We start from the raw sequence: 17,884 nt of genomic DNA, 5'->3' as shown, positions 1-17,884 counted from the left end.
AGTTTATTTCTATATTAATTGTGATGTAATTTCAGCATTGTAAAAATTATAGAGCCATTGAATATGAACCTATTCATTGAATTTGACACCTCAACTTATAGTAGGTATATTCCTGAGTTAATTTACTTTCCTTATATAAGTAAAATTGCCTTAATAAAATTTTCTAAGATTGCCTTTTCATTTATTTATCATTTTTTTCTTTTTCTTTTCTTTTTGGTTGCTCAAAACATTACAATGAACTTGACATATCATATATCATACATTTAATTCAAATGGGGTATGAATTCTTATTTTTATTTCGTGTACAGACTGCAGGATCACATTGTTTATATATCTACGTTTATACATACTGCCATACTAGTGTATCATCTTCCTCAACAATATGCGCTGGGGATATGGTAACATTCAGAATAATGATCTTAAAGCTTATCATAAGAAAAGAGAGCTAAAATATTCCTGCTGATGATTTGAAAATAAATTTCTCAAGGTTAGGCCTTTCCTAGAGAGTGAAAGAAAGTTGATATTTCTAATTTTAACCTTAGTTTAAAAGTATATAAAACCCACAATTTTCAAAGTTTATGGGGATGTCAGTCTCCTTGTATTGCCCAAAAGGTTAATGAAAATACAGTTTCCCTAAAATCACAAACTTGCTGATTTGCTTGTCTTAAGGAGGTAGTTATTGATTTAATTTTAGTTGTATTTGACAATTTCAGATAATCTTGTTATCAACGGAAGCATTACTTCTGGAAAGAATGCAATATCAAGTGGCAGGTTTTCTTTGTTCTGAAATACAATGGATATAAGAAAGGAGGCCCCTACACATGAACCCAGGAGCATCATCTCACTTGAGGACAGACTTCTCTCCAATTCTTGGCTCAAACCAAGCTCCCAGTTCAGGAAGGGCCCTGCACACCTGCAACTGGTACAACTCTAGGCAACTACATTTCCCAGAGACAGCATGACACCATCTAGTCTGTGTTCTCAGTCCTCCCTTCCCTTCCCTTTTCTTTCACCTCTCTCTTCCTATTCACATTCCATTGCCTAGTTTCTCAAAATCCTCGCTCTTAGGTAACTGTCATCATTCTCCTTAGGCAGTTGGTTGATAAAGACTTAATTAAGCCAGTGGCATGCGGGAGCCAAACGGTACCAGCTTGTGAGAGATAACTGCTCAATATTCAGGAATTTTACAAGCAAACTTTCAACTTTTGGTAGCTGGTCATCAGCCTTGGAGGAAATGCTTATCCCCAGGAAATCAGCATTGTTAACACTCCCTACTGGCCTGTGAGGAGCTGGCTTATCTGTACACCACTGGGTACTACACTGCCCAGGGGACTTGCAGTCTTAGTGGGTACTCTTGAAAACCTTAAAGATTCAAAACGAACTTCCATCTCTGAGATTTCTCTAACAGGGAATATTCTCTAACAGGGGTAAATGATAAAAATAATAGAGACATTGCCAAGGGTTACCACATAGGCACACGCCTAGATCATCTTGGTCCAAGTTGGCTCTACAGATACATATCACTAGGAGATATGGCAGGAAAAGGTCAGAAAGGCAATGCCTTTCTGGTCAAGAAAGATTCCCAAAGATACATGTACACATAACCATTATATAAAACAATTCTGTAACACTGACCTGCTGAGACAGACTGTTTTCCGAGTTACTGACCAAAACAAAGAATGAAGCATGCTTTCCAAGAGAGGACCATGTTTCTTGCACCACCACAAAGGATGTGGAGGTCACTCAGTCTGTGCACTGAAAAACTAAATTTACTGAATGCCAATTAAATAATCTAATGATTTCTAAAACTGAAAATAGGTCTTAATATTCTACTGAGATCTTCAAAAGTCAAAACTTCTAGACTAGTGGCTAAAGAAAGGCCAAGCTTTGTTACCTAAGTTGCATTGAACTGCATTATCCATAGCCCCGGAATATTTTCTTTAAAAGAGGGAATAGATCAATGGTGCTTAATATAAATTAGTCATCTTTTCCATGTATTTCTTTCCATGCTTCTCTAAGAATTGATTGTGTTCTAACTCTGTACCAGTCACTGTCGTGGCTATACACAAGAACATTTAAGTTGTAGTCCCACATTGGTTTTCAGAAGATTCTGTGCATTTCAAAAATAGATGGTGAAGGAAGTACTACTGAAAGCCCTCATAGAGATCCTACCAGTAATATATGGAGAAATCACTTTCTGATTTGCTCACTATAATTAGAAAATGACATTTGAAAGTTATAATCTTTTTCCTTTTTGTCCCACAATAAAAGTTATCAAAAGCCTTTGAAAGAATATGATTTTATTTCTAAGGAAAAATGTGATGTAGCTTTATTAGCATTCTTGAGAGGAACATAAATGTAACAAATTAAAAATATACTTTACAGGGAATATCATGAAATATAGCAAGAAAAATTTTGGTTTATAATTAACCCATGTTTCTGAAAATATAGAGTCTCATTTTAATAAATATGGATTTTAAATAATGGGTTCTGGGAACTACAGTTGTAGTAATACTTTGATTTATTTTTATAGTTGTTTACTATTGGAAAAACACATGTTCCTGTCAAAGCACATCAAATTAATGAACAAATTTTATATGCAGAGCTCAATAAATATCCTCTTGCAAGCTGTACTCATTTTCAAAATATAACAATGAATTCATTAAAAAACAAAAATTCAAGGGGCTGGGGTTGTGGCTCAGCAGTAGAGTGCTCGCCTAGCACGGGCAAGGCCCTGGGTTCAATCCTCAGCACCACATAAGAATAAATAAATTAATTAAATAGTTGTGTCCAACTACAACTAAAAAATAAATATTAAAAAAATTCAAATCAACAATGGGTTCAAAGATAATACCTCTGGAAGGCTGAAATACAGCAAAGACAGAAAGGGCAAAGGTAAAGCATGTAACTGTACTCTTTGTCTAAATATGGGCGGTTTGTTTGCTACTCTACAGAACAATCAGGGAAAGTTGAGGGTTAATTTCTGACAAATAGCTTAGTAGGCTGTTTGTCCAGCCTTCCCTGTTGATCCAAAGGAGCATCTCCTACTCCAGAGGAATCATACAACACAGAAGTGAGTAGACCTCCCATGCAGGGGGCCTGGTGCTGACACAGACTGCTGGAATGCAAAGCAGGTCTTTCCCTTCTGATGATGTAAGTCCATTTGGCCACTAGATGGAGATCAGGTTACTCTGCCAGTGACTAAAGTGGCTTGCAGCCAGCAAATGGAAGTAAGATACCAAGAACCTATTCTCTTTTTTCACTATTTCTATGAAAGGCATTTTTCAAGCTCCCAAATCAGGAGCATACCTATATAGAATAAAGAATTCATAAATGAGGCTCCTTAAAATATCAAACAGGAAGGGAACTGTAAAAGGCAAATATTATTATTATTATCTGGATTGATTTTTATTTATGTTGTATAATCTATAATATGAACTGGCTTAAGTAAGATAAATTAAGTATCCTTTGTCCTCATTACCAAGAGATTTGAGAAAAAGTTAATACAATGGCAGATTATTTGGACAAGACAATTCTTCCTGTTCACTTAAACAATAAAGATGTATGCTCATAATTTGTTTCTCAGTTTGAGTATACACACATGCACACACACACACACACATATCTGTATTATATATGTGTATATATTTTTTATATCAGCCAAAATGGATTAAGCAATCTTAGAAGTAGGAGGAGAATATTAGCAAACATCTATTCTAGTTTTCCAAGTGAAACTATCATTTCATTCTGAATTATATAACTTTATTACTAAATTTGTCTTATTTCTGTAATATTTGAATCTTGAGCTAGAGATATAAAGTTATAATATTTCCAAGTAATGTTTGATTTAGGGAAGAGAAGAGTTATATGGTTAAAATAATGAATAATGTGGTGAACATACTTGTTCCCAGGAAGAGAAGAGTTACATGGTTAAAACACATGGATAAATTTTTGTAAAATCATGAGTAGAAGTCTTTTTTAAAAAAGTTCTTTTGAGAAAAAATAAAATCATTAATTTAGGTCACAAAGATTTGACTACAGGAAAAATATCACCTTTGATTTTTAAAATATATGTATTTATTATTTTTATAACACTAGTATTTATTATTGGGTGCCAATGACAGAGAAGAAACTAATGCTTGGAATAATAAAAAAAAAAACAGAACCATAAGTAATTAGTTTTCTAAATATTATGGATAGTAATCAACATTCATCTGCTGCTGTAATAGATCCATTTTGCATTTTAATGACATGTTTATTTTAAGTAATACATTTGTTTTAACTTGATTAAATTAATAAATTTATGTCCCTTCAAAAGGATTGAGGTTGCTAGCCTAAGTTTGGTTTGAGATTTTCAAAATATTCCTATAAAACTTTTAAGAATCTTGGGCTGAAGTTGTGGGTCAGCGGTAGAGCACTCGCCTTGCACGTGCGAGACCCTGGGTTCGATCCTCAGCACCACATAAAAATAAATAAGTGAAATAAAGGTATTGTATCCAACTACAACTAAAAATAAAGGGATATTTTTTAAAAAAGAATCTAAGAAAAATATGTATTATTCATTTACAAATATATTTATTTCTCTTTTAAGGAAAAATCACAAAGTAATCACATAAAATAGTAATTACTAACCAATTATTCATGGAATACTTGGTTGAAATGTCTTATCTTGTTAGGTAGAAACCTAGCTTCCTTTTTTTTTTGTACTGGGGATTGAATTCAGGAGTTCTTTACCATTGAGCAACATCGTCCTCTTAATTTTCATTTTTAATTTTTAGACAGGTCTCACTGAGGGTGGCCTCCAACTTGTAATTCTCCTACCTCAGCTTTCTGACTAGCTAGGATTATAGCTATTCACCAACATGCCCCTTCCTACCTTCCTTTTTGTTAGATAAGAATGAAATATAAACAAAGAAGTTTTGTTCTGAAGATTAAATAAATTAAAAAAAATATTTTATTATATGCTTTAGTATGTATGAGTATACTGCCTTCCTCATTGTTATAATTCATTCCAGACAACAACTAGACCAGATGCTGACTGAGTCATTTCTAGAGTCACTGGGTTTCCTTTTGCTCTGGTGGCCTGTTCCCATATTTCTTTTCCATAGTGTAATTTCTACTGGTCACTGCTAAATTTGCATTATCTGGAAATAAGGAAGTTGTTAAAAACTATTGGGTGAATATTTTGCTAACTTTCTAGAAATTTAGGCTTATAAGAATATGCTGTCAGATCCTCAATGTTATGAGTTCAAATTTATTTTAGTTATTTTAGCAAGTATATTTGAGTTGTTGAGCCAAAAATTTTCCTGATTGTGGCATCTAGAATGAAATTTATACCTGAATGCTCACCTTTAAGAGGTAAGTTAGGGGCTACGGTTGTGGCTCAGTGGTAGAGAGTTTGCCTAGCAAGTGTGAGGCACTGGGTTCGATCCTCAGTACCGCATACAAATAAATAAATAAAATAAAGGTATTGTGTCCTTCTACAATGAAGAAAAAACAACAAAAAAAAGGAGGTAAGTTAAGTAGTACCTGCATATGTCTGTCACTTTCTTGCCCAATCATGTTTCTCCATTCCATGAGTGATCGCTGCAGATGTTCAAGTCCAGTTTCCCAAAGCCTGATGTGACCTCCCATATCAACAGTAACAACGCCAGTTTTGTCCCACTCTGCCAGCAGTGCATCTGTGTCCGAAATAGTAGATAGCCATGTAGTATATGGTGAGAGAGATTCTGAACTGAAAAAGGAAAAACAAAAACCAAAGATGAGAAACATTAAAAATAAAGGAGTTGAGTGATACTTTATATGTGTATTGTTCTTTCCTGTTTAAAAAGTATGTTCACCACATTATTCATTATTTTATACCTGACTCTTCCCTACTTCACAGCACAAGAAGGTTACAAAGGTCTGTGTTATGACCAAAGTGAGACATTGAACATACTGAGTTTTTAATCCTGAGGCAGAACAAAAATTAATTTAACAAGGATTTTGAAGGAAAAGTGTTAATAATTAATTATAATATATTGCTTATTGACAGTCTAAGTAATAAAGCTAGTTAAAAGTGATTTCAGTTCACTAAACTTGTCATAAAGATTTGAGCAAAGTAACAAAAACAGCATGGTACTGGTACCAAAACAGGCGGGTGGACCAATGGTACAGAATAGAGGACACAGAAACCAATCCACAAAACTACAACTACCTTATATTTGATAAAGGGGCTAAAAGCATGCAATGGAGGAAGGATAGCATCTTCAACAAATGGTGCTGGGAAAACTGGAAATCCATATGCAACAAAATGAAACTGAATCCCTTTCTCTCGCCATGCACAAAAGTTAATTCAAAATGGATCAAGGAGCTTGATATCAAATCAGAGACACGCTGTCTGGTAGAAGAAAAAGTTGGCTACGATCTACATACTGTGGGGTCGGGCTCCAAATTCCTCAATAGGACACCCATAGCACAAAAGTTAATAACTAGAATCAACAAATGGGACTTACTCAAACTAAAAAGTTTTTTCTCAGCAAAAGATACAATAAGAGAGGTAAATAGAGAGCCTACATCCTGGGAACAAATCTTTACTCCTCACACATCAGATAGAGCCCTAATATCCAGAGTATACAAAGAACTCAAAAAATTAGACAATAAGAGAACAAACAACCCAATCAACAAATGGGCCAAGGACCTGAACAGACACTTCTCAGAGGAGGACATACAATCAATCAACAAGTACATGAAAAAATGCTCACCATCTCTAGCAGTCAGAGAAATGCAAATCAAAACCACCCTAAGATACCATCTCACTCCAGTTAGATTGGCAGCCATTATGAAGTCAAACAACAACAAGTGCTGGCGAGGATGTGGGGAAAAGGGTACACTTGTACATTGCTGGTGGGACTGCAAATTGGTGCAGCCAATTTGGAAAGCAGTATGGAGATTTCTTGGAAAGCTGGGAATGGAGCCACCATTTGACCCAGCTATTCCCCTTCTCGGTCTATTCCCTAAAGACCTAAAAAGAGCATGCTACAGGGACACTGCTACATCGATGTTCATAGCAGCACAATTCACAATAGCTAGACTGTGGAACCAACCTAGATGCCCTTCAATGGATGAATGGATAAAAAAAATGTGGCATTTATACACAATGGAGTATTACTCTGCATTAAAAAAATGACAAAATCATAGAATTTACAGGGAAATGGATGGCATTAGAGCAGATTATGCTAAGTGAAGCTAGCCAATCCCTAAAAAACAAATGCCAAATGTCTTCTTTGATATAAGGAGAGTAACTAAGAACAGAGTAGGGTCGAAGAGCATGAGAAGAAGATTAACATCAAACAGGGATGAGAGGTGGGAGGGAAAGGGAGAGAGAAGGGAAAATGCATGGAAATGGAAGGAGACCCTCAGAGTTATACAATAGTACATACAAGAGGAAGTGAGGGGAAGGGGAAAAATAATATAAGGGGGACAAACGAATGTCAGTAGAGAGAGCAGAGAGAGAAGAGGGGAGGGGAGGGGAGGGGAGGGGAGGGGAGGGGGGATAGTAGAGGATAGGAAAGGCAGCAGAATACAACAGACACTAGTATGGCAATATGTAAATCAATGGATGTGTAACTGATGTGATTCTGCAATCTGTATATGGGGTAAAAATGGGAGCTCATAACCCACTTGAATCAAATTGTGAAATATGATATATCAAGAACTATGTAATGTTTTGAACAGCCAACAATAAAAAATTAAAAAAAAAAAAAGATTTTTTATGGACTAATTGTGTCCTCCAAATCTATATGTTGAAGACCTAACCCTCAATGTGATGGTATCAGGAGGTCTTTGGGTAGTAATTAAATTTAGAGAAGATCATGAGGGTAGAATGGCCAAGATAGGATTGTCCCTTTAAGAAGAGACCAGAGGGCTTGTGCTTTTTCTCCACAACTCTGCCCCACACATGCATCATGCTGAGATACAGTTAAGAAGGCAGTCACTTGTAAGAGCACCCTTATCAGGAGCCAAACTAGATGGCACCTTGTCTTGGACTTTCCCAGCTTCCAGACTGTGAGAAATAAATGTTTATCACTTAAGCCACGCATTATAGTTATAGCATCCTGCACTAAGCCAGAACTCTAATTGTAGGTACATTAAAAGATCAGATACTGCCAGTAGTGCATGCCTGTGATCCCAGTTGGGGAGACTAAGGCAGGAGGATTCCAAGTTCAACTTAGTGAGGCCCTATGCAACTTAACAAGGCCCTATCTCAAAATAGAATAATAGAATGGGCTGGAGATGTGGCTCAGTGGTTAAGCATCCCTGGGTTCTATCCCCAGTAACAAACAATAAACAAAAAAAACCAATAACAGATACATTGGTAAAGAACAAAAATACAGCCATTTATTGGTTATTAACATTTTCTAATAGTCGTGGATACAAGATGACACTAGCAACTCACTCTCAGGAAGAAAGGAACTCCACACCAACTCATCCCTCCTACACCTACATTGGTGGCCTCACTATTCAAAGGTCTCATTTCAATGCTGAAACCAATGTTTTATTTAAGGATTTCAATTTCATTTGTATTTCCTGACTTAGAAAGTGAAATTTATCTGTAACAAGGAATTTATATACTTCTTGTATTATATCTCATATTTATTTCCTTTATTACATATTTCTAATATATATAATTTTTTTTGGAATGCAACTTTTATCTGTATAAGTCAACTGCATACTTCCTTTAAGAATAGTTTTCATATACAAGTTACACAGATTATAAATTCCAACTACTAGTGTTTACTTTTTAAACACAAATGATATTTTCTGTATGAAATAAAATAGCTTAAAGGGATGGTTTGCTCCGATAAGAAACACAATAAACTAACAATGTGGATTTGGGAAACCACAAAACCATTATACATGAAGTAAATTCTATGCTAAAGAATAAATCAAGACGATTTTGGTGTTTTTTCAGTATGCCTTAGTTGATACTGAACACACAGAGACCAAGAGCAGCTACTCTTGGAATGCAGATGTTTCAGGGAATGTTTACATGATGAAGGGAACAGCAGAATGGGAACAGGTATTTCAAAATTATTTTATAGGACCTCTAGAGGACTTAAATAAAGTAACCACTGATATGCTGTAGGATTTGTTTCACGGTGCTCTCTCAAAGGTATTTGGTTAGGAAAAAAATAGTAGTTACAGACTATGAAATAAAGAGCTATTCAGGAATAATGAAATCTATTCATGTGAAATTATGATGTTTGACATTCTGCCAAGAACACTGATGTTATATGATACTATTGAGCATTGTATCTATTTGTTGTCCCTCCTTGTCTCTCTACCATAAAACCTTAAATTTAGAGGAACAATTTCTTTAATAATAAGAAAAAGGAAGTACTGAAGAAATCTAAACTTACTACATTTTGCACATCAGGTCCAGAACTTCTTCAATTCTTTTTTATTTTTTACAAAAATTCATGTTTTCTTTTACATAATTAAATGAAAACACAGAATTATAGTGGAATGAAGCTTAGATTTATATACAGTCATATATGAGAGTTGGGCAGTATCATTTTACAAAGGCAAAGAGATAATACAAAAAATTTGTAGAATTAATGCATGAGCGCAAAAGTGGCACATTCATTTGGACTTGTAGTTACATTATATTTTTATTGTACTTTATGATTTGAAATTAGCCATCAAATGGAGAATTCCTGATATCTGGAGGATGCTAAATTTAAGAAACTAGCAAAAACCCAGAAATCTAGATAGGTCATTCCCTTGTATTATATACATGCAAACAAAAACAAATAGCAATAGTTAATCTCAACAGAAAGCCAGGATAATACTGACAATGAAACATACTCTAAATTACATGGCACATGAAATGTGGCAAGTCTAAATTGAGATATGCTGTAAGTATAGCTAGATTGCACAGACTTAGAAGAAAAATGAAATATAAAATATCTCATTACAGTTTTTATATTGAATACATGTCAAAATGATAATATGGTTTAAATAAAGGTATTATTAAATTTAATTTCACCTGTTTCTTTTTAATGTTTTATTGTGGCTATAAGAAATATAAAATTACATTTATGATTTGCATTATATTTCCACTGGACAGCAACACTCTAAATGAATGAATTAAGGGGCTCAGCTACTACATGGCTGTACACACAACTGCTCTTCCAGAAGTTATTCTCATTGTAGGTAGAACATGTAGCTCAAACAGAAAATTAAAAAACACCAAAATAAAAAGCTCTTGAGGGAGAAAGTAAGAGAAGTATTGGAAAAAATAATCAGTGCTTTTAAATGATTTTTAAAAGTATATTATTTGTTTTTGTTAAATGGACTAGACAAGCATACAACTAAGGTGGAATAAGGAATTTCTTCAAATGTCTAAAAGTCATTTTCCATTAAACCAACACATTAACATGTTGCAAGAAATCACATGTTGAAACAAGTAGATCTATTTCTTTGAATAGTGATTTTATGTTGTATATGTTTTGAATCTGATTAAAGGGTCCTAAGAAATGCAATTGTTATTGCTGAGTTATTTTGTATTGTCATACTGAGCTATTTTCTTCTGTGGGTTTGAAGAGGAGAAAGAAAGGACGCCTGGTGATGTTTTGGGTGATTGAGAGATTCCACTGTTCCTGTCCTTCCTCTGATATTAGTGGGTCTCCAGGGTCCTCTGAGATTTCAGGCAAGGTTTTACCCACTGTTAGAGCTCAGTTGCATATGGGAAAGCACAGGAGGGGAGTCAATCTTATTTAGATCAAAGTAGAGTAGAAAGATAAGAGGAATCAGGCTTTGGTGGCAGAGATGGGGGTCAGTCAAGAAAGGAAAAAATGAGCAACCTAGGCTACGTAGAACAAACAGTTGCAAGCTTATTAGCTCAAGAGAGAGACAAGGCATGGATATGCTCAGAAAAGGCTACAGGTGAGGATACCAATGTTCCTCTGGGCAGAGACAAGTAATTACTCTTTCTGTATCCTGAGCCCAGCTAGTTTAAAGGCTTCACTTCCATGACTGGTCAATAATAAAAGCAGTGAATGGTAATCAGTTTCATTCTAAATCTCTGGGAATCCTTTGGCTACTGTGTGGCCTTCACAACTGCACACAGTAATATATTTAGAAACAATATTAAATAAATGCTGTTTAAATTCCTTTGACATTTTGAATGCATTTTCTTCAGAAAACTAATACATAAAGTTAATAAGTATTAACATTTTTGCAATACTAACAATGCTATTTCTGGTTTAGAAAAAACTGAGCATTAGAACAGATCAAACAAAAGAGAGCAAAGGCTAGAAGCTTGTTAGACTTATACATGTAAAATGTTCTAAATATTTGAATATTTTTCCAAAACAAAAATAAACATACCAGTAAAACATGCAGAAGAAAGGTAAGATACAAACCAACTGTTAAGTGGGGGCAGGAGGGAAAGCTTTCATTTAAGGAAGCAAAAAATAGTTCACTCATTTTTATGACATATCAAGCTAAGAACAAAGGTGCAATGGGTTACCTGGGAATAGGGATATATCGGAGTTTTTTTGAGTGCAGATCAGTGACTTCTATATAACCAGCTGTCTGTGGGGGTGTAACACCTGCAAACAAGTCACGACATGAAACAAGTATTAATGACGCTTGATACCAAAGCATGACCCCAAGAATGCTTGATTGCTGCTAAAAGCAGAATGAAGTTACCACTCTCCTACAAAAGAACTGTGGGACCTACTTGAAAAGGTACTGGACAAGTCCAGCTCTCACAGCTAGACTTAAAATTATGGAGAAACACAAAGTAGAAGCATATTTGATTTACTGTCAGAAATTAATAACTTGTCCTTTTCTTCATGATCTTTGATAGCATTCCAATATGGGTCAATTTTTTAGCATAGTTATTTAAAAAATATTTTATCATTTGAATTCTGTTTCCCTTCTTAGGAAGTCACAACAATGCCTAACAGGAGACAGTATAAAGTGGTAGAATTTAGTATCTGCTTTGCAATCAGACTGATCTGGTGAGTAGTTCTGGCTGTGATACTTCCTAGCTGTTGGTAAAAATATTTACATCTCTGAGGTCTGCTTTCTCATTTGTAAAATAGAGATAATAATAGCATCTGAGCATCATAAGCATTATTTTGAGGATGAGATGAAATTAATAAATGCAAAGCATCTAATTAGTAGTAGCTCAGCATATAGTATTTGTCATTATTACGGTTCTGCAAAACAGAAGGTGAGATGAGGATGGGGCAGGGGAGTAAGGACTTAGGATCATGAAGAGTATACAAAGTTGGGTGTAGGAAAAGACAAAGATATGGCGGCCAGGTCTGTAACTGAAATTTTGGGATTGCTCTCCCAGAAAATTCCATGGCTTTCTGACTTCTATTCCACAGCTCCAAATACCTCTGCCTTCCTCAAAGCACTACCTGTCATCAGTGTGTGTCACTAATTCTACTTTGTCTTTATAGGCAAGACGCATGATTCCTATTTGAGTGAGGAAGAAGCTGAGTACTATAGAGCTAATGTCACTGTAGGACTGACTTGAGGTGATTTAGCTGTACAGTGATGGTTTGAAATCCATCTTGCTCTGCCAATCACTGTACACAACTCCTACCTGAGCTGGCTCTGGGACAATGGCTATTTGTAAAATAACCCCTTTTACAAAACCTTGGACACTAAGATATCTTAAAAACAAGATAAAACTCACCCTGCCGCAAAACTTTTAAGATTTTTGTCCATCTTTGTCTGTCTACCTATCAATCATCTATCATTCTATCTACCTACCTATATTTTATTACAACTTCACATAACAATGAGATGTCCACACTAAATTCATGGAATGCAGGAAAGAAAGAGAGAGAGAGAGAGAGAAATAAATCTGGCATTTTATTTCATGATTGCAGTTGAAGGATTTTTTCCTCAGGTTATCTGAACAACTCAACATATCTCTTATTTATTCAACAGATGTGCTTGAGCTTACTTTGTATCTGAGGATATAGAGAAGATAGAGAAGAAGGAGATGCCACCTTTAAAGAGCTCACAGCATAAAGAGGTGGGCCCTGGAGGACTTTGAAAAGATTCCAGAGTGGGAATTATAACTCCGAGGTCAGGTATGAACTGAAGAGGTAGGCAAGAGGAGGGCCCAGAGGGCAAAAGGTTCAGGAGGAAGAGAAGGAAATGTACAGGGGAAGGAAGGCTAAGCAAAGAGTGTTACTATGCAATTTGACCACCCAGCTGCAGTGGCTGTACCCAGACAGCCGTTTGTATAAAATGAACATGCTTAGCATAAGTCACGCACCGTCTCTATTGTACTGCCTAGGATATAAGGTCAATCTTGGATAAAGCTTTACACCATATGTCGATTTTGACAATTCCTGCTGCTAGAACCTAGCTGAAGTAGGTTGAATTATTTATAGACCAGGGTTCTTTGCCAAAAATAACCAGTTATTGAAACTGTTGAGATGACTAGAGCTGCTTAGCGAACCAACTTAAACATTTGGGTATAGCATTTAAAAGGCATTTTTTTTTTTTTTGAAATATAGTAAGTAGAATTAAGTTGAGCTGCTGCCATCAGCACTTTCAGGTTGCTTGTGAAAGCATCGTAAGCCAACTTATTTAAAAATATTTTTTCTACACCTTTCTTTACTTTCCCTGGGTAGATTAATTCCACAACACAGAAGGTGAGAAAATGCAATAATGGCTGTATCTGCTGTTTCAAGAAGAAAGCAAAAAATTTTACTCCTAGTACTAAAAATATACTTCCAGGTATAAGAAAGGGAATTTGTGGCTATAGAGCACTTCAGGGAAATATTAAGCATGGTGGCAGTGGTGGTAAAATAATCAAAATTTTAATGTTTACTGATCTGAAAATAAATCAGCTCAGAAAACAAGAATATTTACAAAAATAGTCTTATGGCTATCTTTGAACAGAATATAAGACTGAATTAAGGAAATGAAAACTGGGGCCAGGTTTCCCTCCAAACTGAGCCAAGTCCTTGTCCATTTAAAATGTTTCCACACTGTAGAGAGGATGAAGGCTCAATATATTTCCATTACACTTATAATCCAGGTGGATTTTAAAGATGGGTATAAACTGTATTTAGGGATTAGTCCACTAACCATTAAAGGGAAGTCATTGCTGCAATGTTTATCACATAATTCCCATGAACAGTGAGAACAGGATATATGCACAGTGCCAAAGTTAGAAGGAGGTATAAAAACTGTCAGGTGAAACAACCAAGAAGATTTTCAAAGGGAAGGTGAAATAATACTTAAAAATTCACTCCTTTTAGAAATGTAATTTGATGTACATCTGTTAACCACTAGGTTTAATATTCTTCTATTTATTCATGGATTAAAAGAATGATCTGCGCCATAATAAAAAGGCTTTTAGAGTTTCCCACTATGATATTTTCCAGTGACTTTCTTTATGCTGCTAGAATAACAATTTTGTAATTCTATTCCTAGACAGACCCACTACAGACTCTCAACATACATACAAGGAGAGAGTTGCTAGAATATTCACAGCACTACTATTTATAATGACAAAAATTTGGGGAATAAACCTAAATGTGCGTTTTACAAACAATAGAGGAATAAACTGTAGTGTGTAAAGCAGTGGAAATAAAGGTAGAGCTCTCAGTATGGTAATGACAAAGATTCTTTCCTTGATCAAGCTCTACTCAGGCTCTTCAGAATCCTCTTTCCAACTAGGCCCTAGTTCTTGGGCTTCTATGTTTGCCTCTTGCACTGTTTTATAAAAAATTAATTCAAAATGGATCATAAATCTAAAACTATAAAGCTTCTAGAAGAAAACATAGGAGATTTGCCTTTTATTCAAATAGGAAAAAAATGTATGAAAAATGCAAATCATCTGACACTGGATTTGTATTTAGAATATATAAAGAGCACTCAAAAGCCATTAATAAGAAAATGAATACCCCAATTAGAAATGGGCAAAAGAAGTGAAGAGATATTTCACTAAAGAAGATACATGCGAACAAATGTTCAATATCATTAGGTGCTATAGAAAATGCAAATTAAATTACTATAACCTATTAGAACAGTGAAAATCTGACAATGCCAAGTATTGGCGAAGATGCAAAGCAACTATAACTCTCATTCATTGCTGATAGGAATGAACTTCCATTTGGGAAAACAGTTTCGGCAATTTTATCATAGAATGTAGAAGTGCCATTCCTAGGTACTTATACAAGTAAAGCAAAAACCTAAAAATCACTTAAAAATCTAGGCTCAAATGTTCATAGTTGTCTTATTAATTACTGTAAGAAATTATATACACACACATACATACAAATTTGTGAACAGATAGGCAAACTGTGGTATATCTATATAATAAACTACAACTTGGCAATTAAAAGGAACAAACTACTGGCATGCACAAAACAAAATGATTTTCAAATACATTTTATTAAGTGAAAGCAGCAAGACTCAAAAGACAATATACTGTATGATATCATTAATGATATTCTAGTAAAAGAAAATCTATAAGGACAGAAGTCAGATCAGTGATGGGTTGGGGGTAGGTAGACCAATTGGGTGTAAGTGACATGGGAAGGTTTTTGGGGTGAGGACACTTCTCTTCTTTATCAGTTGGATGATGAGTTATACAACTATTTGTGTTTGCAAAACTCACAGAACTACACAGTAGAAAGGGTAAAATTTGACTATATATAAATTGGACCTTACTAAGAACAAACATATACATTAGAAAGTCAGTCATCTGATATGTAGAGAATAAGTAGGAAAGGAAAAGAGTAGAAGAGGCCCTGGCATTACTCCAGTGGTGGTGCATTGGATGTTGGTAACAGAACTTGATAATATCAGGAAGGAAATATCAAAAGGACATTGTGATTGATGATGGATTTGATGTAGAGAATGAAGGAGAAAAGGCATGAAGTGGAGCCCCAGGTTTCTGGGTAGATAAAGGTGTGCTAAGTTCTGGTATATATCATAGTGTCATTCCTGGAGTGCTTTGTCAAGATCCTGTACCTTTCACGCAGGCCTCCCTTTTTGTTGAACAATTCCCATTCAATTAATTCCCCCTCATCCTTCAAGAATCACCTCCTAATCAGCAGTCTCAGCTAAAAGCTTCTTTTTTTGTGTTTGTATATTGCCTTGTGAATATTCTTATCATAGCACTGACGACATAGTGCTGTAATTGTCAATTTATTAATCTGCCTCTTCTATCACAGGAAGACTGTTTAGGGAACTAGGGATTCATTTTCCTTGAATTTCAGATGGGAAGGAACTAAATATTATCATTTAACCAACACTTTTCAAATCCAGTAATAGATTATTATTATCATACATTTTAGCATTATACTTGTGAAGTCCACACCAATAGAATGAACATAAACACAGCATAAACACATTTCTATTACCACAGTGCAAATAATAATACTCAATGATTTAATGTTTAATTTTTTTATAATTACCTATTCTGATGAATGCCAGTGTGGTTCTATACAAATAACTCTAAATCTGGAATTGGAAGAGCTTGGTATAAATCTGAGTTCTGCTGGCTACTGGTGGGTAATCCTGGGCCAGTAATTTTATTTCACTGTGTCAGAATTTCCTCACACATAAATCAAAGAGCAAGATGACAACAGGATAGGGTTCTAGAGATCAAGTGAATTTATAGAAGAAGTGATCAGCACTGCACTTGGATATACTGTGTAGTAAAAAAACACAAGTTGACATGGAGAGCACTGATGAGTGAACTGGTCTCATGCTAAGCTATGGGCCTTTGGTCTCAGGACTCTCTATGCCTAAATCCTAATCATTTTAAAAGGCTCTTGAAAAACATGTTCTAGGTAAAGTCACTTTACAGATTGTAATGTGAATGTTGATGAGCTCTAACAGCAGTGCATACAACCATACACTGTGTAAAGATTAGTGAGCGGTTTCAAAATACACAAAGCCCACTGGGCATGGTGTACACACCTGTAATTTTACACCAGCTACTGAAAAGGTTGAGGCAGAAGGAGTGTAAGTTTCAGGTCAGCCTTAGAAACTTGATGACACATTGTCTCATAATAAAAAATAAAAAGGGGATATAGCTCAATGATAGAGCACTACAGGGCTCAATTCTCAGTACCAAAAATCACAACCAGCACCTTCCTCCCAGCCCCACCTACAAACAAAAACAAACACACACACACACACACACACACAAAACCCACATAGCTCTTTTTAGCTACTTATAAAAATATGAAATAATAATCATAAACTAAATATCCCCTACCAAATCAGATAGTGATAACTTCTTACCTTTTGGGTAGATATCTTTTAGAGGGACTTCTCCTGGGGGCAAAATCCTGACTACCAGATTAGTATCTAAAAGAGTCACACAATTTCTCTGTCTTGGAGCCCCCTTCTTCTTCTTTCCTCCATAAAATGCTGTATCAGTGACACTGGGTTTATGCAAAGATGATGGCCTCTTCCAAGAATAAACTTCACTGGGTGACTGAAAAAGGAAGGAAGAAAAGAAGGAAAGAAAGAAGGAAGGGAGGGAAGGAGGAAGGGAAAGGAAGAAAAAAAATTAAAGTATCATATAACACATTCACCATAACTTTTACAATATATTCCTTTAAGTATACACCAGTGGTGAACCTGTCTAACAGGAATAAGAAAATCAAATTATCTTTTTGAATTTGGTATAGGAGAGGGCTGCTTTACCAAAAATCATAATATCCAGACAAGTATGAAATATATATTAAATTTTTATTTTGAAATAAATTACAACTAAAAAGAGGGAATATGGCAGTATAGTTAGCTCAAACATAATATGATATAAAACTATGTATCTAGTATAAAGGTAAGAAAAGAACATAACTGGTATTTTTAAACCCTTGGAGTATCCCTACCC

The 17,884-nt window shown here is 35.2% G+C and overlaps 1 protein-coding gene across 2 annotated transcripts in view; it reads right to left on the bottom strand.

Annotated features, from left to right (window-relative positions):
* Positions 1-17,884, bottom strand: part of Vwa8 (von Willebrand factor A domain containing 8) — a 420,110-nt gene that overhangs the window by 104,285 nt on the left and 297,941 nt on the right. For both annotated transcript variants that reach the window (XM_058582605.1, XM_046454135.2), the window contains 3 exons: positions 17,287-17,482; positions 11,516-11,597; positions 5,530-5,734 (listed from right to left, as the gene is read on the bottom strand). In XM_058582605.1, the coding sequence (XP_058438588.1) occupies positions 5,530-5,734; positions 11,516-11,597; positions 17,287-17,482 (483 nt within the window). The remainder of the gene's footprint in view (positions 1-5,529; positions 5,735-11,515; positions 11,598-17,286; positions 17,483-17,884) is intronic.

Source organism: Marmota monax, unplaced genomic scaffold, assembly GCF_021218885.2.
Source record: "Marmota monax isolate L192 unplaced genomic scaffold, Marmota_monax_Labrador192_F-V1.1 WCK01_AAM20220418_F8-fsc00011, whole genome shotgun sequence".
Classification (NCBI taxonomy): Eukaryota; Metazoa; Chordata; class Mammalia; order Rodentia; family Sciuridae; genus Marmota; species Marmota monax.
This window is presented reverse-complemented; position numbering and strand designations above follow the sequence as displayed.